Source organism: Oncorhynchus kisutch, linkage group LG15 (genome assembly GCF_002021735.2).
Source record: "Oncorhynchus kisutch isolate 150728-3 linkage group LG15, Okis_V2, whole genome shotgun sequence".
In the NCBI taxonomy this organism is placed as follows: Eukaryota; Metazoa; Chordata; class Actinopteri; order Salmoniformes; family Salmonidae; genus Oncorhynchus; species Oncorhynchus kisutch.
The window spans coordinates 78,835,167-78,857,980 of record NC_034188.2 but is presented as its reverse complement, the minus strand read 5'-3'; the positions used below and the strand labels follow the sequence as shown (position 1 = coordinate 78,857,980).

The window sequence follows — 22,814 nt, the reverse complement described above, 5'->3', positions numbered from 1 at the left end:
TTGAGAAATACTGTGCCAAACATCTTAGTTAGATGTAAAATTGCGCAACTAAGATCACCTCGGCAAAAATGTCAAATGAATGACAGATTTCTTAAATTATCTTAGATTAATTCTGACTATTATATATTGGCTATGGTGTCTCAAAATGGACAAACAGTATTATTGCCTCTTTTTTGTCAAATTTCAAGCGAAGGTCTTATAAGGGAGTATGTGGGGGTGGGATTAAAGAGCTGAGGTCTATGGTGATAGGTGGGATGAGCTGAGAGTGGCTGAGGGGTATGATTAAAGAGCTGAGGTCTATGGTGATAGGTGGGATGGGCTGAGAGTGGCTGAGGGGTGGAATTAAAGAGCTGAGGTCTATGGTGATAGGTGGGATGGGCTGAGAGTGGCTGAGGGGTGGGATTAAAGAGCTGAAGTCTATGGTGATAGGTGGGAAGGGCTGAGAGTGGCTGAGGGGTGGGATTAAAGAGCTGAGGTCTATGGTGATAGGTGGGATGGGCTGAGAGTGGCTGAGGGGTGGGATTAAAGAGCTGAGGTCTATGGTGATAGGTGGGATGGGCTGAGAGTGGCTGAGGGGTGGGATTAAAGAGCTGAGGTCTATGGTGATAGGTGGGATGGGCTGAGAGTGGCTGAGGGGTGTATTAAAGAGCTGAGGTCTATGGTGATTGGTGGGATGGGCTGAGAGTGGCTGAGGGGTGGGATTAAAGAGCTGAGGTCTATGGTGATAGGTGGGATGGGCTGAGAGTGGCTGAGGGGTGGGATTAAAGAGCTGAGGTCTATGGTGATAGGTGGGATGGGCTGAGAGTGGCTGAGGGGTGGGATTAAAGAGCTGAGATCTATGGTGATAGGTGGGATGGGCTGAGAGTGGCTGAGGGGTGGGATTAAAGAGTTTATGTTTGGTAATGTATTATTGCTTTTTGGTAATCAGATTACATGTAACTGATTACATTTAATCAGTCACTCCCCAACCCTGCTGATACTGCTGTTGAAACAATGTAATATTCTGTATCAGCCTCTGTCCCCTGGATATTTCTGCCTTACTCCTGTCACACTGACCATCTACTCTGCCAGCACAATAGAGACCAAAAAGTATAGTTCACTTCCAGACAGTTAATTTTACATTCAATTATTATGACACCCTTTTCAAGCTGAATCCGTGTCACTGCCACATCCCCAAATGGCAAACTAGGTGTAGAAGTAGTCTTCACCCTCTCCCACCAGTATGAACCCCCTGCCTTCAACACTATACAAATCCATGGCAAGTCTTCTCATGTTCCAGGAAGTGTGAAATAGTAAGCTAGACATCTAACAAGTCGTTTCCTGTTCCAGGAAATGAGAATAGTAACCTAGACATCTAACAAGCCTTCTCATGTTCCAGGAGCTGAGAATAGTAACTTAGACATCTGTCTCTCCTCACCAACCCACACCCCTGTTTTTTCCTCAATGTGGTCCTTGATAATGACTGTCTCTGCAGAAAAACTTGGGGCCAAGCATAATAGAACACGTCAAAATCCATATTAAGCTGATGTTAATGTGGGTGTAGAGAAATGCTTGTGTTCCTAGCTCCAACAGTGCAGTAGTATCTAACAGTTCACAAAAATAAATACTTACTATATAAAAGTAAAAGAATGGAATTAAGAAATATATAAATATTAGATCGAGCAATGTCTGAGTGGCATTGACTAAAATAAAGTAGAATAGAATACTGTATATACATATGAGATGAGTAAAGCAGTATGTAAACATTATCTAAACATTAATGTGATTCCAAGTCTATGTTTATAGGGCAGCAGCCTCTAAGGTGCAGGGTTACTTAACCAGGTGGAAGCCGGCTAATGATGGCTATTTAACAGTCTGATGGCCTTCAGATAGAAGCTGTTTTTCAGTCTCTCTGTCCCAGCTTTGATGTACCTGTACTGACCTCGCCTTCTGGATGATAGTGGGGTGAACAGGCCGTGGCTCGGGTGGTTGATTTCGTTGATTATCTTTCTGTAACATTGGGTGGTGTAGGTGTCCTGGAGTGCAGGTAGTTTGCCCCCGGTGATGCGTTGGGCAGACCGCACCACCCTCTGGAGAGCCCTGTGGTTGCGGGCGGTGCAGTTGCCGTGCCAGGCGGTGATACAGCCCGACAGGATGATCTCATTTGTGCACCTGTAACAGTTTGTGAGGGTTTTAGGGGCCAAGCCACATTTCTTCAGCCTCCTGAGGTTGAAGAGGCGCTGTTGTGCCTTCTTCACCACACTGTCTGTGTGGGTGGACAATTTCAGATTGTCAGTGATGTGTACGCCAAGGATCTTGACGCTTTCCACCTTCTCTACTGCGGTCCCGTCGATGTGGATAGGGATGTGCTCCGTCTGCTGTTTCCTGAAGTCCACGAACACCTAGTTTAAATGGAGATGAGTAGGATGGGGTGAGGTTGGAGGAGGGACTACAATGAGGGATTTGTATCTGAATAGTCTGGTGAGGAGAGAGTGAGTGAATGAATGAACGAGACTGGAGGGGAGAAAGGGGGGAGCAGGTGGGATAATGACATTGTGGAGACATTACCTGGAGGTTTTTCTGTTGTAGTGTTGTTTACCGTAGCGTCCTCCTCTCAGACCCAGCTACAACAGGGAGGGAGGATGGAGAGAAAGAGAGAGTTTAAGGAGGAGGTGAGGCTGCACTAATTGACTGCACATCTGCACAGAGCTGTCCTTCCTGCCCTCCCTCCATGAAGCCAGCCAGTCAGAAGCCATCCTGCCAGCCAGGGCCCTGCAGGTCATTAGCAGTAGAGCTGCATTCAGACATCAGGAGCTCCAGTGGCACCCCCAAGGCCTGCCCCATCAGCCCTGGATAATGAACGTCAGGCTGGGGCTGGAATGGGACTTTAATCACAGGAGCCCATTTTTATACGTACCCTTCTGTAGTCGAAGAAAGGAAATAAAAACAGCCACGGTTTTCTTATTGACACAAATTGTCTGAACAAAGTCATTTATGGGGGCGTAAATAGACAAATTAGCCTATTAGGAATCATAACATTTCATGTCCATGTAGAGTAAAGCATAATGGTCTATGCTTTCCGGGCTCCCGAGTGGCACAGCAGTCTAAGACACTGCATCTCAGCGCTAATGACATCACTACAGACACCCTGGTTTGAATCCAGGCTGTATCACAACCGGCCGTGATTGGGAGTCCCAAAGGGCGGCGCACAATTGGACCAGCGTCGTCTGTGTTTGGCTGGTGTAAGCCGTCATTGTAAATAATAATTTGTTCTTAATCTGACTTGCCTAGTTAAACAAAGGTTATGTTTTAAATGCAAAAAAATCCTTACGACATCCCTTACCCATTGGTTGAAATGTTAAGGTTAGGGTTAAGGTATGGGTTATGTTTACGGTCAGGGTAAAGGTAGGGGCTACCCCTTTCCTGCAGTCAAATGACCTAGTGGCCTTGTGTGGAATATTTTTCATAATTAATAAAAACATGTTTTTTACTAGCAGAAAATCCAGTATTTCTATGTCAAACATTTTTGTTGGATTTCAGTCTTTTTTTTTTAAGCCCATAACCATGTGTGCGAGGTGTATACTTTAGTTTCATGGTAGATTTGTTTAAGGCTACCAAGAATCACTCTGTGGGACCCTTATTTAGCCCAGTGCAGTAACAGGTTACGGTTAGTGTAGGGATTTCTCAAGGACCCCGGATAGCCCTGACCAATAATGGTCTCCTTTGCCATTTCCCTTTGCCTGTGGAGGTGGTGTATGTAGTACTTTGTTTCTCTCCACAGTGTTAAGATGAGGGCAGACCCTCTGGTGTTTCCTCACAGGTTACACACTGACCTACTCAACAGACAAGGGCCATCACTGACCCTGACATATCTCTTTTACAATAAGCATTCTTTTTTCTAGTGGATGAGTGTTAAAGAACTTTAGATTTGAGTGGTTGAGTGTGGAGCAGAAGTGAATACGTTAGCATGGACTACGTGCTGGCACACCCCTCCATGCCAGATGGCAGTGGCAGCGGTCTCACCTGGCTAAACAGGTTTACTGAGTCTGATTGTGTTTGCTTGGGATAAAGCCACCCTGAGACGCAGGTGGCCGGAAACAAAAAGGTGTGTTTGATCTGCAGCGTGGGCGTTAGAGGGCCGGGCGGGATTTGTCATAATCTTTCCACACCGACACAGTACACACACAGCTGTTGGTTTGATTATCTCAATATTTTGATCATGGGGGGTGTAGTCTGTCTGATGTCTGAATATTTTACAGCCTGTTAGTTTACCAGATGTGTCAGTGATTTCAGTGTTTCCCCGATATGAGCAGGTATGTGTGTGTTGTGATTTCAGAGAAGAATCTAATGTGTGGTCATATGGGCATCCAGCTGGCGATATACTGTAGAGCCATGCTTTTTTCATCCACAATAAAGTGTGGGTCACGGCCAAGCGGTCTAAAGTGCCTGGTTCTCTGCAGTACAGTCAGAGTTGTGCTGTCTTCACCAGAATGAGTGGGTACTGCAATCCTTTAATTACTTGGGGTTTTCAATTTGTCTGGCTGATGCTTCATTGGCCTGCTATGTGTGGCAGGGGGCTCTGGGTAGCCAGTCTGTCAGAGTGCAGTCTGTCTTGTATTTCAGGAAGTTTGTTGTTGAGGGTATAGGCTGAACACACTGGTGTTCTCCTGTCACTCTGTGATACCAGACACCTGGACATTCAATTCCGGCGCCGACAGAGATGGCCGCCTCGCTTCGCGTTCCTAGGAAACTATGCAGTTTTTTGTTTTTTTACGTGTTATTTCTTACACTAGTACCCCAGGTCATCTTAGGTTTCATTACATACAGCCGAGAAGAACTACTGAATATAAGATCAGCGTCAACTCACCATCAGTACGACCAAGAATATGTTTTTCGCGATGCGGATCCTGTGTTCTGCCTTAAAACCAGTGCAACGGAGTGGATTACATGCAGCGACCCCAAAAAACTACTCAGAAAAAGAGGGAAACGAAGCGGTCTTCTGGTCAGACTCCGGAGACGGGCACACCGTGCACCACTCCCTAGCATTCTTCTTGCCAATGTCCAGTCTCTTGACAACAAGGTTGATGAAATCCGAGCAAGGGTAGCATTCCAGAGGGACATCAGAGACTGTAACGTTCTCTGCTTCACGGAAACATGGCTAACTGGAGAGACGCTATCCGAAGCGGTGCAGCCAGCGGGTTTCTCCACGCATCGCGCGGACAGAAACAAACATCTTTCTGGTAAGAAGAGGGGCCTTATGACCAACGTGACATGGTGTGATGAAAGAAACATACAGGAACTCAAATCCTTCTGTTCACCTGATTTAGAATTCCTCACAATCAAATGTAGACCGCATTATCTACCAAGAGAATTCTCTTCGATTATAATCACAGCCGTATATATCCCCCCCCAAGCAGACACATCGATGGCTCTGAACGAACTTTATTTAACTCTCTGCAAACTGGAAACGATTTATCCGGAGGCTGCATTCATTGTAGCTGGGGATTTTAACAAGGCTAATCTGAAAACAAGACTCCCTAAATTTTATCAGCATATCGATTGCGCAACCAGGGGTGGAAAGACCCTGGATCATTGTTACTCTAACTTCCGCGACACATGTAAGGCCCTGCCCCGCCCCCCTTTCGGAAAAGCTGACCACGACTCCATTTTGTTGATCCCTGCCTACAGACAGAAACTAAAACAAGAAGCTCCCACGCTGAGGTCTGTCCAACGCTGGTCTGACCAAGCTGACTCCACACTCCAAGACTGCTTCCATCACGTGGACTGGGAGATGTTTCGTATTGCGTCAGACAGCAACATTGACGAATACGCTGATTCGGTGTGCGAGTTCATTAGAACGTGCGCTGAAGATGTCGTTCCCATAGCAACGATTAAAATATTCCCTAACCAGAAACCGTGGATTGATGGCAGCATTCGTGTGAAACTGAAGGCGCGAACCACTGCTTTTAATCAGGGCAAGGTGTCTGGTAACATGACTGAATACAAACAGTGGAGCTATTCCCTCCGCAAGGCTATCAAACAAGCTAAGCGCCAGTACAGAGACAAAGTAGAATCTCAATTCAACGGCTCAGACACAAGAGGCATGTGGCAGGGGCTACAGTCAATCACGGACTACAGGAAGAAACCCTGCCCAGTCACGGACCAGGATGTCTTGATCCCAGGCAGACTAAATAACTTTTTTGCCCGCTTTGAGGACAATACAGTGCCACTGACACGGCCTGCAACGAAAACATGCGGTCTCTCCTTCACTGCAGCCGAAGTGAGTAAGACATTTAAACGTGTTAACCCTCACAAGGCTGCAGGCCCAGACGGCATCCCCAGCCGCGCCCTCAGAGCATGCGCAGACCAGCTGGCCGGTGTGTTTATGGACATATTCAATCAATCCCTATACCAGTCTGCTGTTCCCACATGCTTCAAGAGGGCCACCATTGTTCCTGTTCCCAAGAAAGCTAAGGTAACTGAGCTAAACGACTACCTCCCCGTAGCACTCACATCCGTCATCATGAAGTGCTTTGAGAGACTAGTCAAGGACCATATCACCTCCACCCTACCTGACACCCTAGACCCACTCCAATTTGCTTACCGCCCAAATAGGTCCACAGACGATGCAATCTCAACCACACTGCACACTGCCCTAACCCATCTGGACAAGAGGAATACCTATGTGAGAATGCTGTTCATCGACTACGGCATTCAACACCATAGTACCCTCCAAGCTCGTCATCAAGCTCGAGACCCTGGGTCTCGACCCCGCCCTGTGCAACTGGGTACTGGACTTCCTGACGGGCCACCCCCAGGTGGTGAGGGTAGGCAACAACATCTCCTCCCCGCTGATCCTCAACACTGGGGCCCCACAAGGGTGCGTTCTGAGCCCTCTCCTGTACTCCCTGTTCACCCACGACTGCGTGGCCACGCACGCCTCTAACTCAATCATCAAGTTTGCGGACGACACAACAGTGGTAGGCTTGACCAACAACGACGAGACGGCCTACAGGGAGGAGGTGAGGGCCCTCGGAGTGTGGTGTCAGGAAAATAACCTCACACTCAACGTCAACAAAACTAAGGAGATGATTGTGGACTTCAGGAAACAGCAGAGGGAACACCCCCCCATCCACATCGATGGAACAGTAGTGGAGAGGGTAGCAAGTTTTAAGTTCCTCGGCATACACATCACGGACAAACTGAATTGGTCCACTCACACAGACAGCATCGTGAGGAAGGCGCAGCAGCGCCTCTTCAACCTCAGGAGGCTGAAGAAATTTGGCTTGTCACCAAAAGCACTCACAAACTTCTACAGATGCACAATCGAGAGCATCCTGGCAGGCTGTATCACTGCCTGGTATGGCAACTGCACCGCCCTCAACCGTAAGGCTCTCCAGAGGGTAGTGAGGTCTGCACAACGCATCACAGGGGGCAAACTACCTGCCCTACAGGACACCTACACCACCCGATGCTACAGGAAGGCCATAAAGATCATCAAGGACATCAACCACCCGAGCCACTGCCTGTTCACCCCGCTGTCATCCAGAAGGCAAGGTCAGTACAGGTGCATCAAAGCTGGGACCGAGAGACTGAAAAACAGCTTCTATCTCAAGGCCATCAGACTGTTAAACAGCCACCACTAACATTGAGTGGCTACTGCCAACACACTGTCAATGACACTGACTCTACTCCAGCCACTTTAATAATGGGAATTGATGGGAAATGATGTAAATATATCACTAGCCACTTTAAACAATGCTACCTTATATAATGTTACTTACCCTACATTATTCAGCTCATATGCATACGTATATACTGTACTCTATATCATCGACTGCATCCTTATGTAATACATGTATCACTAGCCACTTTAACTATGCCACTTGGTTTACATACTCATCTCATATGTATATACTGTACGCGATATCATCTACTGTATCTTGCCTATGCTGCTCTGTACCATCACTCATTCATATATCCTTATGTACATATTCTTTATCCCCTTACACTGTGTATAAGACAGTAGTTTTTGGAATTGTTAGTTAGATTACTTGTTCGTTATTACTGCATTGTCGGAACTAGAAGCACAAGCATTTCGCTACACTCGCATTAACATCTGCTAACCATGTGTATGTGACAAATAACATTTGATTTGATTTGATTTGGACTTGTATCAGACATGCAGCCCAACAAGAGCAGAGCACAGAGGATGTTACTGAATGAAACACACACACCAAGAGAGAGTGAAACAACAATTGTTCTCCATGCTACACTGTGACTCACTGTGGAATAACTATGTAAAGTCAATATAAAGGCCTGAGTTAAGGTATTGTGGAACACAGCAGTCACATCCACAATGTGTTACATGCTATCTGCCAAAGACTTAAGCTAGTATCTGTAGGCTTCCTGAATTCAACACAGAGCTAAACCTGCTCCAAAAAGTTGACTATGTAAAAGTTTTCTGAACAATTGCCCTGGAAGTTTTCTGACAGATTCCTCAGTGACCGAGTGTGCCTCAGTGTGTACAGAACTGCTTAGAAAAGCATCTGTTTTCATTGCTCATTAGTTAGCTAATTACATGTCCAACTGTCTTCCCTTCAGGGGATGCTTTCTGACCAACAGGTCAAGTCTCCCAGCTGGTGTTTCATAATAAACTATCAATCCTCTGTCTCAGCAATTCAGATAGATATGTCAAAATCAGATTTTAGCACCCTTTTTCTGGAATATCATTGTACCTTTAGTGGATTTATTTAGCATATTTTGAACATTAAAGGACCAATATTTATTCAATCCCATATTAGGTTCTAAAACTTGATTCTCCATTTTGCAAAGATATGACAGAAGAATACTGACAGCTCAGGATTAATCAAATGCTTAATATTGGTTTAAAGAGGCAATCAAGAGTCTCCATCCCCTATGGAGACACCCACACGGGCATACTAGAATAACACATTTAACCCAGATCTAGACTTCTTCAGTGACTGAAGATTGAACCGGAGGACTGGATGTTCTACCCTCACTGCTCCCACTGAGTTGGATCAGGCAGTGTAGAAGATCTGTGGACTGTGTCACAGCACATTAGCTGATGGAATTAGCAGGCGATCATCAGCACATTAATAAATGGTGGTGCCCCTTGCTTATGTAACAGCTTTCTTCCGCTGAAGGAGAGGAGGACCAAAATGCAGTGTGGTTAGAGTTCAACATGTTTAATAAAGACCATACCTGAGAACACTACAAAATAACAAATGTGAAAACCGAAACAGTCCTATCTGGTACAAAGACAGAAGACAACCACCCACAAAATACCCAAAGAACATGGCTGCCTAAATATGGTTCCCAATCAGAGACAACGATAAACACCTGCCTCTAATTGAGAACCAATCTAGGCAACCATAGACATAAACACCTAGACCAGAAACCCCCCATAAACATACAAAACCCCTAGACTAGACAAAACACATAAATCCCCCATGTCACACCCTGACCTAACCAAAATAATAAAGAAAACAAAGAATACTAAGGCCAGGGCGTGACAGCTTAGTGATGTAGCAGACTCTGGGGCCTTCCAGAACAGGTGTATATATACTGAGACACTTAGATTTCAGGTGAACTTTATTAAGTAATTATGCGACTTCTGAAGGTAATTGGTTGCACCAGATCTTATTTAGGTGCTTCATAGCAAAGGAGGTGAATACATATGCACTCACCACTTTTCCGTAAAAGAAATCAAATAATTTTTCGAAAAAATAACTTTTTTTCATTTCACTTCACCAATTTGGACTATTTTGTGTTGGACTAAATTTATAATACGGGTTGTAATGCAACAAAATAGGAAAATGGCAAGGGGGTAAATACTTTCGCAAGGCACTGTACAAGTGAATTTGTCCCAATGCTTTTGCTCCCCTAAAATGGGGGACTACAGTTGAAGTCGGAAGTTGACATACACTTAGGTATGTAAACCACTCCACAAATGTCTTGTTAACAAACTATAGCTTTATCAAGTCGGTTAGGACATCTACTTTGTGCATGACACAAGTAATTGTTTACAGACAAATGATTTCCCTTATAATTCACTGTATCACAATTCCAGTGGGTCAGAAGTTTATATACATTAAGTTCACTGTGCCTTTAAACAGCTTGGGAAATTCCAGAAAATGAGTCAATTGGAGTCAATTGGAGGTGTACCTGTGGATGTATTTCATGGCCTACCTTCAAACTCAGCCAAGACCTCAGAAAAAAATTGTAGACCTCCACAAGTCTGGTTCATCCTTGGGAGCAATTTCCAAACTCCTGAAGGCACCACGTTCATCTGTACAAACAATAGTACGCAAGAAAAAAACACCATGGGACCTGTCGTGGAAATTTCCCCTATTTACCAAATCATGGGAGCAAACCACACACACAAGTCAGAGTTAGTTATCAAAGTCCATCTTTAATTATATGAGCTCTATCACAATCCTGTGACTCTCAGGCAATTTAGTGTCTAACCATGAATTCTCTGAGAGACCCTTCCACATTTCAAATGAGGTCCTTTATAGCAAAGACACACACAGGATAAGACAGCATCGGCATAATTCATCGTTCAGCTTTGTCTCCTTTCTCAAACCCCAGAACCATAAACCAACCCTCAATATCAACAGGCATATATCAAATTGTTATTTAGATACAACCAACTCTAAATACAACCAATCCTGGACAAACTCACGGAGAGGATAGAATGATTCCAGACACTGCCATCCTCCATGGGAAAAGTAGGGAGTGAACTGGCACACACACAGTGGAGCAAAAGATATGTTTACACATGATGATACTTTGACCTCTCCCCTCTCTGCGGCCCATGCAACTTAGTCTGACATAGAACAGATACTGCAACCCTGCCACAGAATTATACAAAAATAACATTCTTGATGAGAAGTCATTTACACACATTTGATGAATATAAAACATCTTACATATGTTACCAACAAATTCTGATTCTTCCACGACAGACCGCGCAGCCGTCATACCGCTCAGGAAGGAGACGTGTTCTATCTCCTAGAGATTAACGTACTTTGGTGCGAAAATCAATCCCAGAACAACAGCAAATTACCTTGTGAAGATGCTGGAGGAAACAGGTAGAAAAGTATATCTATATCCACAGTAAAACGTGTCCTATATCGACATAACCTGAAATGCCGCTCAGCAAGGAAGAAGCCTCTGCTCCAAAACCTCCATTAAAAAAAGCCCAGACCAAAAAAAAAGATAGGTTTGCAACTGCACATGGGGATAAAGATCGTACTTTTTGGAGAAATGTCCTGTGGCCAACGTTATGTTTGGAGGAAAAAGGGGGAGGCTTGCAAGCCGAAGATCACCATCACGACCGTGAAGCACAGGGGTGTCAGCATCATGTTGTGGAGGCGCTTTGCTGCAGGAGAGACTGGTGCACTTCACAAAATAGATGGCTTCATGAGGGAGGAAAATTATGTGAATATATTGAAGCAACATCTCAAGACATCAGTCAGGAATTTAAAGCTTGGTCGCAAATGGGTCTTCCAAACAGACAATGACCCCATACTTCCAAAGTTGTGGCAAAATGGCCTAAGGTCAACAAAGTCAAGGTATTGGAGTGGCCATCACAAAGCCCTGACCAGGATTTGTGGGCAGAAGTGAAAAAGCGTGTGCGAGCAAAGAGGCCTGAAACCCTGGCTCAGTTACTCCAGCTCTGTCAGGAGTAATGGGCCAAATTTCGCTCAGCTTATTATGGGAAGCTTGTGGAAGGCTACCCGAAATGTTTGACCCAAGTTGAACAATTAAAAGGCAATGCTACCAAATACTAATTGAGTGTATGTAAATGTCTGACCCACTGGGAATGTGATGAAAGTAATAAAAGCTGAAATAAATCATTCTCTCTACTATTATTTTGACATTACACATTCTTAAAATAAAGTGGTGATCCTAACTGACCTAATTCAGGGAACTTTTCATCAAAAAGCAGTTACCTTGCCAGCTACATCAGTGAAATAAAAAGTAGCCAGTTTCTGCTATGATTGCTTTTACAACTTGGAGAAAAAGCACAACACACACAGACAACCGCTGCCTCTGTTCACATGGTCCTAATTCCAGCTGGGTAATACCACCGAACAGCCTACCTGACCTACCACCGAACAGCCTACCTGACCTACCACCAAACAGCCTACCTGGCCTACCACCAAACAGCCTACCTGACCTACCACCGAACAGCCTACCTGACCTACCACCAAACAGCCTACCTGACCTACCACCAAACAGCCTACCTGCCTTACCACTAAACAGCCTACCTGACCTACCTCCAAACAGCCTACCTGACCTACCTCCAAACAGCCTACCTGACCTACCTCCAAACAGCCTACCTGACCTACCACCAAACAGCCTACCTGACCTACCACCAAACAGCTACCTGACCTACCACCAAACACGCTACCTGACCTACCACCAAACAGCCTACCTGACCTACCACCAAACAGCCTACCTGACCTACCACCAAACAGCCTACCTGACCTACCACCAAACAGCCTACCTGAACTACCACCAAACAGCCTTCCTGACCTACCACCAAACAGCCTACCTGACCTACCTGACCTACCACCAAACAGCCTACCTGACCTACCACCAAACAGCCTACCTGACCTACCTCCAAACAGCCTACCTGACCTACCACCAAACAGCCTACCTGACCTACCTGACCTACCACCAAACAGCCTACCTGACCTACCTGACCTACCACCAAACAGCCTACCTGACCTACCACCAAACAGCCTACCTGACCTACCTCCAAACAGCCTACCTGACCTACCACCAAACAGCCTACCTGACCTACCTCCAAACAGCCTACCTGACCTACCACCAAACAGCCTACCTGACCTACCACCAAACATCGATGCTGTCTTTTGTATCAAAGCACAATGATAAAACTGGGGGTGACATAAATGCAATTTCAGAATGTGGAGGTGTAATGTCCCCACCATCCCCAGTGAAAGTTGCACCCCTGTAAAGGATAATGCTTTCATTACGGCTATGTATCCACGGCACAAATCCTTTGAGAACCTAACCTAATGAAATAGCAAGCGCTATAGTACTGTACAAGACTTTGTGTCTTTCTGCGCTCAGTTGAGAGAAATGTTCAGCTCTTACGCTGTTAGTTCCTGCAGTTACACTTGATTCAATATCAGCTCACCTGTTGGCGGAGGCTGTTATATCAGTTGATTCCCATCAACACTTGAAACATTTGAAAATCATTGTGTAACCCCCGCCATTTTTTTTATTGACATGCCCCCCCATCACCATCTGTGTTAGCTTTTCAGAACAAGATAGTTGTGCTCACACTCCATAGATCCAACTTAAACAAACTTACACAGCTTAGCAACAGATCAATACACTCCTCGATCAATACACAGACAGGCAAACTGTTTTTCTTGGGCCTGTAAACTTGTTCTTGGGGGACAAAGAAAATCCATTGTCTCTATTCTATTTCATAACCACTTAATTACATTTCTTGAAATATCCCCAATGCTTTTTTCCCCTCCTGTTGTCCAGGGGTCACCGCCCGCCTGCTGTCCTCCAGGCCGAGTTGTCTGTGAAGGTTAAATTGTCTTATCACGGAATTGTTACGCTGGTCCTATCTCTGGTCCCATCTGTGATCTAAAGAAACCACTAGAGGGCAGCAGTCTAACTGGTGTATCTCAGTGTAACAGTAAACCATAGTGGTGTAGTATGCTGTAATGGTGGGGAGTGTTTGGAAAGACCTACATGATGTTACCAGTATGTATGCATTGCTACAGAGACATAACTACATCCCCTGAGACAGAATCCACCTTCATTGACACACTAATAATAAGGTGCAACTGACATAATGATGGAACGTTTTTCATCAACAAGAGGACAAGGTACAGGCATGGCAACACATCCACTGTGTGTCAGATGATAATCACTCCCATGTCCTTGCACGCTGCATTATGATAATGATTTGCTCATTAGAAGAGCCTAGTGTGTGCTTGGGGCACACATGTACCAGCATGGCCATATGCAGGACTCCTCCTGTCCTGTTCTTCCCATGGCTGGTTGACGTGCATGGGTACGTGTGGTGTGAGTGGCAGTGGGCTCTGGTGGTACCAGATGAGCTCTACCCGACAGCTGGATGCAGGCCGGTCAATCCTCCTGGGTTTACCTGTCAGCCTGCGTTTCCTTCCACTGTCTAAAGCACTGCTGCCAGCTTTTCTGTCCCTCTCCTCTACTCCCCTCCTGTCACTCACCCTCCTCTTTCCCCCTTCTCTTTCTCCCTCCTCTTTCCCCCTTCTCTTTCTCCCTCCTCTTTCCCCCTTCTCTTTCTCCCTCCTCTTTCCCCCCTTCTCTTTCTCCTTCCTCTTTCCCCTTATCTTTCTCCTTCCTCTTTACCCCTTATCTTTCTCCCTCCTATTTCCCCCTTCTCTTTCTCCCTCCTCTTTCTCCCTCCTCTTTCCCCCTTCTCTTTCTCCCTCTTCTTTCCCCCTTCTCTTTCTCCCTCCTCTTTCCCCCTCCTCCTTTCCCCCTTATCTTTCTCCCTCCTCTTTCCCCCTTCTCTTTCTCCCTCTTCTTTCTCCCTCTTCTTTCTCCCTCCTCTTTCTCCCTCCTCTTTCTCCCTCCTCTTTCTCCTTCCTCTTTCCCCCTTTTCTTTCTTCCTCCTCTTCCCCCCTTCTCTTTCTCCCTCCTCTTTACCCCTTATCTTTCTCCCTCCTCTTTACCCATTATCTTTCTCCCTCCTCTTTCCCCCTTCTCTTTCTCCCTCTTCCTTCCCCCTTCTCTTTCTCCCTCCTCTTCCCCCCTCCTCTTTCCCCCTTATCTTTCTCCCTCCTCTTTCCCCCTTCTCTTTCTCCCTCTTCTTTCTCCCTCCTCTTTCTCCCTCCTCTTTCTCCCTCCTCTTTCTCCTTCCTCTTTCCCCCTTTTCTTTCTCCCTCCTCTTTCCCCCTTCTCTTTCTCCCTCCTCTTTCCCCCTTATCTTTCTCCCTCCTCTTTCCCCTTTATCTTTCTCCTTCCTCTTTCCCCCTTCTCTTTCTCCCTCCTCTTTACCCCTTATCTTTCTCCCTCCTCTTTCCCCCTTCTCTTTCTCCCTCTTCTTTCCCCTCCTCTTTCTCCCTCCTCTTTCTCCCTCCTCTTTCTCCTTCCTCTTTCCCCCTTCTCTTTCTCCTTCCTCTTTCCCCCTTTTCTTTCTCCCTCCTCTTTCCCCCTTCTCTTTCTCCCTCCTCTTTCCCCCTTATCTTTCTCCCTCCTCTTTCCCCTTTATCTTTCTCCTTCCTCTTTCCCCCTTATCTTTCTCCTTCCTCTTTCCCCCTTCTCTTTCTCCCTCCTCTTTCCCCCTAATCTTTCTCCCTCCTCTTTCCCCCTTCTCTTTCTCCCTCTTCTTTCTCCCTCCTCTTTCTCCCTCCTCTTTCTCCCTCCTCTTTCTCCTTCCTCTTTCCCCCTTCTCTTTCTCCTTCCTCTTTCCCCCTTTTCTTTCTCCCTCCTCTTTCCCCCTTCTCTTTCTCCCTCCTCTTTCCCCCTTATCTTTCTCCCTCCTCTTTCCCCTTTATCTTTCTCCTTCCTCTTTCCCCCTTATCTTTCTCCTTCCTCTTTCCCCCTTATCTTTCTCCCTCCTCTTTCGCCCTTCTCTTTCTCCCTCCTCTTTCCCCCTTATCTTTCTCCCTCCTCTTTCCCCCTTCTCTTTCTTCCTCCTCTTTCTCCGTCCTCTTTCCCCCTTATCTTTCTCCCTCCTCTTTCCCCCTTATCTTTCTCCCTCCTCTTTCCCCCTTCTCTTTCTTCCTCCTCTTTCTCCGTCCTCTTTCCCCCTTATCTTTCTCCCTCCTCTTTCCCCCTTATCTTTCTCCCTCCTCTTTCCCCCTTCTCTTTCTTCCTCCTCTTTCTCCCTCCTCTTTCCCCCTTATCTTTCTCCGTCCTCTTTCCCCCTTATCTTTCTTCCTCCTCTTTCCCCCTTATCTTTCTCCTTCCTCTTTCCCCCTTATCTTTCTCCCTCCTCTTTCCCCCTTATCTTTCTCCCTCCTCTTTCCCCCTTCTCTTTCTCCCTCCTCTTTCCCCCTTATCTCTCTCCCTTCTCTTTCTCCCTCCTCTTTACCCCTTATCTTTCTCCCTCCTCTTTCCCCCTTCTCTTTCTCCCTCTTCTTTCTCCCTCCTCGTTCTCCCTCCTCTTTCTCCCTCCTCTTTCTCCTTCCTCTTTCCCCCTTCTCTTTCTCCTTCCTCTTTCCCCCTTTTCTTTCTCCCTCCTCTTTCCCCCTTCTCTTTCTCCGTCCTCTTTCCCCCTTATCTTTCTTCCTCCTCTTTCCCCCTTATCTTTCTCCTTCCTCTTTCCCCCTTATCTTTCTCCCTCCTCTTTCCCCCTTATCTTTCTCCCTCCTCTTTCCCCCTTCTCTTTCTTCCTCCTCTTTCCCCCTTATCTCTCTCCCTTCTCTTTCTCCCTCCTCTTTACCCCTTATCTTTCTCCCTCCTCTTTCCCCCTTCTCTTTCTCCCTCTTCTTTCTCCCTCCTCGTTCTCCCTCCTCTTTCTCCCTCCTCTTTCTCCTTCCTCTTTCCCCCTTCTCTTTCTCCTTCCTCTTTCCCCCTTTTCTTTCTCCCTCCTCTTTCCCCCTTCTCTTTCTCCCTCCTCTTTCCCCCTTATCTTTCTCCCTCCTCTTTCCCCTTTATCTTTCTCCTTCCTCTTTCCCCCTTATCTTTCTCCTTCCTCTTTCCCCCTTATCTTTCTCCCACCCTCTTTCGCCCTTCTCTTTCTCCCTCCTCTTTCCCCCTTATCTTTCTCCCTCCTCTTTCCCCCTTCTCTTTCTTCCTCCTCTTTCTCCGTCCTCTTTCCCCCTTATCTTTCTCCCTCCTCTTTCCCCCTTATCTTTCTCCCTCCTCTTTCCCCCTTCTCTTTCTTCCTCCTCTTTCTCCGTCCTCTTTCCCCCTTATCTTTCTCCCTCCTCTTTCCCCCTTATCTTTCTCCCTCCTCTTTCCCCCTTCTCTTTCTTCCTCCTCTTTCTCCCTCCTCTTTCCCCCTTATCTTTCTCCGTCCTCTTTCCCCCTTATCTTTCTTCCCCCTCTTTCCTCCTTATCTTTCTCCTTCCTCTTTCCCCTTCTCTTTCTCCCTCCTCTTTCCCCCTTCTCTTTCTCCCTCCTCTTTCCCCCTTATCTCTCTCCCTCCTCGTTCTCCCTTCTCTTTCTCCCTCCTCTTTCCCCCTTATCTCTCTCCCTCCTCGTTCTCCCTTCTCTTTCTCCCTCCTCTTTCCCCCTTATCTTTCTCCCTCCTCTTTCCCCCTTATCTCTCTCCCTCCTCGTTCTCCCTTCTCTTTCTCCCTCCTCTTTCCCCCTTATCTTTCTCCCTCCTCTTTCCCCCTTATCTTTCTCCCTCCTCTTTCCCCCTTATCTTTCTCCCTCCTCTTTCCCCCTTATCTTTCTCCCTACTCTTTCCCCCTTCTCTTTCTTCCTCCTTTTCCCCCATTCTCTTTCTGCTCTCCAGCACAGGGCTCTGAGCTCCGATATCCTCCATGTCCTCTCCTCTGCTCCCTGCTTATCCTTTGTCTCTTTTCCTCATCCCTACACTTTCCTCTCTCCTCTCGATGAAGATGCTCTACTCCAACCCAGAGCTGGCTGTCACATTTTAGAGTATTTTCAAATCCCTGTACACAGTCAAACCCGTGGCTCAACACAATTTCCTGTCTCTAACTACTCCCCCTTCTCAAACCACTGGACTTGTTCCATGCTACTGTTCATGAATCATGAATAATCAACACATTGGTTAACATAATTTTTGCATAATAAACAAGAAATCATCTGATAGTTCATCTATATTTGATAATAAGTTCCCCATTGAAAATGATTACTTTATCAGCAAAAATAATTGGCTTAAAAAGGGGGGCTTAAAAACGTTTTCCCCCCCCCCACCTTATTGTTCGTTTCATAGATTTTGACACAAAATGACTACTCAAATGTCCGAAATGTTTCAATTTGTTTTCATTTCATTTTGTTACCTGACCCCGTGTCACAATAGTTTGTCCACCCTAGTTTGATTCATTACTGTTGTGCAGAAGTGTTATGTGAACATGTGAACCCTCTGCTGTTTCCTGTTGTCCACGATCATCTCCTTTGTTTTGTTGACGTTGAGTGTGAGGTTATTTTCCTGACACCACACTCTGAAGGCCCTCAACTCCTCCCTGCAGGCCGTCTTGTCATTGTTGGTAATCAAGCCTACCACTGTAGTGTTGTCTGCAAACTTGATGATTGAGTTGGAGGCGTGCATGGCCACACAGTCAAGTGTGAACAGGGAGTACAGGAGATTGCTGAGAATGCACCCTTGTGGGGCCCCAGTGTTGAGGATCAGCGGGGTGGAGATGTTGTTTCCTACCCTCACCACCTGGGGGGTGCCGTCAAAGTCCAGGACCCAGTTGCACAGGGCGGGCCGAGACCCGGGGTACAGCGTATGGTTCTGTCACCGATCAGAATGATACACTATAGGCACCCAAATTCAAATAACTGCATGTGAATTATTAAGGATGTTAACATAACAAAATTCATCAGTCACACTATTTCATCAGTAGCCAAGTAACACAACTAGAGAATTCGCCCTCATACTCTCCTGCAATCTTTTTCTAGACATGCACTCACACAAGCACACTAGTATTTACACACACAGAGCCTTCTAATCAGGTTGTGTGTTAAGTGACGGGTGGGAAATAGTGTGCTAATATGCTTTAAATCTTACTAAATGCGTAGCATTAGGAAAGTCAATACACAGCTTGCACCATAGCATCACTGAGGATTACGTTTTTCTGGAGAGACAGTTATTAGATTTTAAAGTGCTTGAGCTACACAAATGACTATTATTCTATACTGCCATCTAATTGGGCTGAAATGGTTGTTTTAATCTCTCTGGGATATGTGGGACGTAGCGTCCCAACTGGCCAACATCTAATTGGGCTCTAATGGTTGTTTTAATCTCTCTGGGATATGTGGGACATAGCGTCCCAACTGGCCAACATCTAATTGGGCTCTAATGGTTGTTTTAAAACAACACAACTAAGTGAGATTCATCTCGTTAAGCTTGTCACACCCAATGTAAACCAAACATGTGTTCCAAAGGAATGGACTCGATATAGTTTGTCCCGAACCACTGATCTAGGGTCAGATACTTTCTATCCCCCTCATGGTTAATGTTATGATCAGACAGTGAGTTAATCTGATGCCCTTTATGGTTACTGTTATGATCAGACAGTGAGGTAATCTGATCCCCTATATGGTTAATGTTATGATCTGACAGTGAGGTAATCTGATGCCCTTTATGGTTAATATTATGATCGTAGAATCCGATCCTGAATATGTGGTTGTAATAGAGACGACGTATACCTCAAGGAAGTGTAATGTAATTTGACCCACACAGATGAATTGTTGAAACAGTGGGTTAGGTTGTGGAGTACTCCCTCTGGTTGTTTTTCCAAGACAGTGAGCATCATCCCCAACCGTTAATCCTACACAGTCACACCTATTGGACAGCTGTATATAAACTCAGCTCTGACAGAACACTGGCATCAAGCTTTGGTGAAGGAGATATTTTAGGATCCTCCACAGGTAAAGCCAAGGACTCATCCATCCAAAGTAACTACATACTCTGACGAAAGATGGCCCACAGACCCACTCTTAGCCTGCTGCTGCTGCTGCTGCTGGGCCTATCGCAGGCCAGTGGAAATGAGGTCCATGATGAGCCGGACCATGTGTCCATCACTTCAGCGATCCTGGAGTCCAACAACGGAACCAATGAGCTGCTGCTGGAAGGAGACATTCTGGCTCCTAGAACCAGGAACGCCATGAAGTGCTTTAGCAGCCAGTACAGCTGTCTCTGGAAGAAGTCATCCGACGGCTTGGTGTATGTGCCTTACATCCTCAGCGCTGTATATTCCAGCTTGGAGGTAGAGACTATTGAGACGGCCATGAAGTACTTCCATGGCAAGACCTGCATCCGCTTCATTCCACGTAAGACACAGACTGCCTACCTGGACATTCAGAGCAGTGGCGGGTGTTTTGGTACCATGGGGACTGTTGGGGACAGGCAGACATTGTCTCTTGCACAGTTTGGCTGTGTTCAACATGGTATCATCCAGCATGAGCTGCTTCACTCCCTGGGCTTCCACCACGAGCACAACAGGAGTGACCGTGACCAGTATATCAGGATCAACTGGCAATACATCTATAACTACGCCGTCGAGAACTTCCAGAAGCAGGACACCAACAACCTGAATACTGCATACGACTACTCCTCTGTCATGCACTATGATAGAACCGCTTACACTAATGACTACGGAAAGGAAACCATCACTCCCATCCCAGACCCATCTGTGGCCATCGGACAGAGACAGGGCATGTCCGACATTGATGTCCTGAGGGTCAACAAGCTCTACCAATGCTAAGAGAAAGAGCGCCGTTGTTGAAAATGTGTGATGCTGGATATGCTGTCATGTGCTGACGTATTTTATTGTCAGAGGATTGTATGTTTGTGTTTATCCTTTTAATCACATTGGTAATAATAAAGCATGATTATGGTAAAAAGTGCATGAGTTTGATATTTATTAATAGGATATTAATCCATCTGATTGGGTACTGCAATTATTAACTGCAGCTCTTAGGGTTGGTGTTATTAAGTAGAATTGTAACTGCGGAGTGGTCTAACATTCAGTCCTGTAAAACTAGCCATCTTAAAATGATCCTCATATTTTTCTGTCTTTAATGAAGACAGATGTGATGATGTGATGTGTGATGTGTGATGTTCACCTGGAGAGATGGGTTGATGAGGGAGGAGAGGCTCCAATACTTCCATGAACATGAACTGCATTAATATGACAGTACAACATGGGCAGTACTTTTGAGATAATATTCTATAAGAGGAACAGGCAAGAAAATGTGATGTGCTGGTAGTCAGTTCCGGTGAGTTCCTGCCCAAGTTGAGCACTAAATATGGGAGACTACAGGAATCATGATACTTACAGTCGTGTGGTTAACCAACGCCTACACCGCATGGCCACTGGCCATTAATGACGCTGATCACATTAGTTTAGAGGAAAATAATGTTGCTTGGTCATTTCAAGCAAATCTACTTTGAAACAAAAATATGCACCTCACACACATGGTTATTGGCTTAAAACAAGACACTTAGAGGATATAGAGATGAAATGTATTCAATTTTGAGTTTGCATCCCATATTAAACTTTCTATACATCACAGAAGACTGAAATATAACAAAACCGTTTGAAATAGAAATACAGAATTTGGGGTGGGTTTTTAATGAAGTAATGTTTATTAATTATGAAATTATGAAAAATATTAATAATATTCCACCCATGAGGTCACTAGAGGGCAATTTGGTCATTTGACTACAGGAAAGGGCTACGGCAAATTTGATATTGCTGAGATGATTACTGAAATATGATATTGGAAAGGAAGGACACAGGGAGACATACAGCAGTTTGAAAATCCTATTTCAAAGCCCTGTCCTCTGTGTTATTTGTCCATGCTGGACCAAATGTAAAGTCCTTCTGGTGATGGCATTCTTATTGCAGTAATCCATTACCTCGGTGTCTAATTGAGTTTCGCAGCATTAAATAAGGCTTCATACAGCAAGTGCAATAATGGAATGGTACATCAGCCGGCATAGAGAGTCAGTCCACGTCTCTGCTCCCAGACAGTGATCTATAGGCGATGATGGGGAATTGATTAGCCAGTGTTTACTCTAACTCTAACCACATACCAGCAAGGGACACGGAGTGACTAACCTGTCATCAGAGATTCATTTCTGCAGAAGAAGAATCATTTTCCCCCTCTGAAAATGTATCATTTCAAGACCAATAGAATTTGAGATTCTGTGTGTCCTTCCCAAGGCTGAATCACTGAAAATGCATCTTATGTAGAGGCGAGAAAGCAATCCCTCTGCAGGTTTTACAAAACATACAAGAAAAAATATCCATGGAGCTGATTTTCTTGTTGATCAAACCAATATTTATTTACTTATTGTGTTTTGACTTTTGTATAGTTGTGGTCTAATCTTTCTGGAGCAGCTGTATGGCAGGGATTAGGCAATGATGGAAACTGCTATACCGTTGGTGATTGGATGACGGCAAATTCGTTTTGAAATAAACAACCCAATCCACCAGGGGATAGGGAATAACCATGGACTGGGGCTACCAGAAGATTATCACTGTCCAACAGAAACAAATAGACGTCATGTGACGCCTACATTCAAAGACTGAATTAAACAGTGGCTACTCTGACACAGCCAAACTACAGCTGCTTTGTTTTTTGTTGAAATGATGATGGCTGGCCATTGGCCACCAATATTTAAAAATGTTAGAAGAATGGTTTTACGGCTTTTCTGTGGATTCATGTGACCCCTCACAGTTACCACATGGGTGCCTACAGAAGCCCTAACAGCCTCTGTCAAAGCCCTGAGCTCCCTCTGTGGATGGCTGCCATGTACTATGTTAGCAAGCTCTATGAGCAGCATTCCAAAGACCGATGATACTAATAACATCATCGGTGTGCATCATGTGATTTTAACCAATTTTCTACAAAACATAGAAACGCTCCATTGTCAATATCTATTGGTCTGACAAATCAAGTTGTTGGGGGAAAGGCAACCTGCATGTATTCCATTCCATTGTGAATGAGGCTGAGTCTCTGTGTTGATGCTGTGACCTTTCACGTCAAGGTGTTCACAGAGGGAGATATGGGTGAAGGTGACGGGATCTGCTGTGGACACAAGGAGCATGCTGAACATGCGGGGCTGTTGGAGGAGAATTTATAAGATGCCCTGGTCCTTTTGGGTTGAGACCAAA

At 45.5% G+C, this 22,814-nt stretch overlaps 1 protein-coding gene across 1 annotated transcript; it reads left to right on the top strand.

Moving 5' to 3' along the window:
• The first annotated feature begins 19,605 nt into the window (after window positions 1-19,605).
• LOC109906117 (low choriolytic enzyme-like) lies at window positions 19,606-20,535 on the top strand. The gene has a single exon (XM_020503777.2). It carries the CDS (start codon window positions 19,611-19,613, stop codon window positions 20,394-20,396), a length of 786 nt encoding a protein of 261 aa, XP_020359366.1. The 5' UTR covers window positions 19,606-19,610; the 3' UTR covers window positions 20,397-20,535.
• The last annotated feature ends 2,279 nt before the right edge of the window (window positions 20,536-22,814 follow it).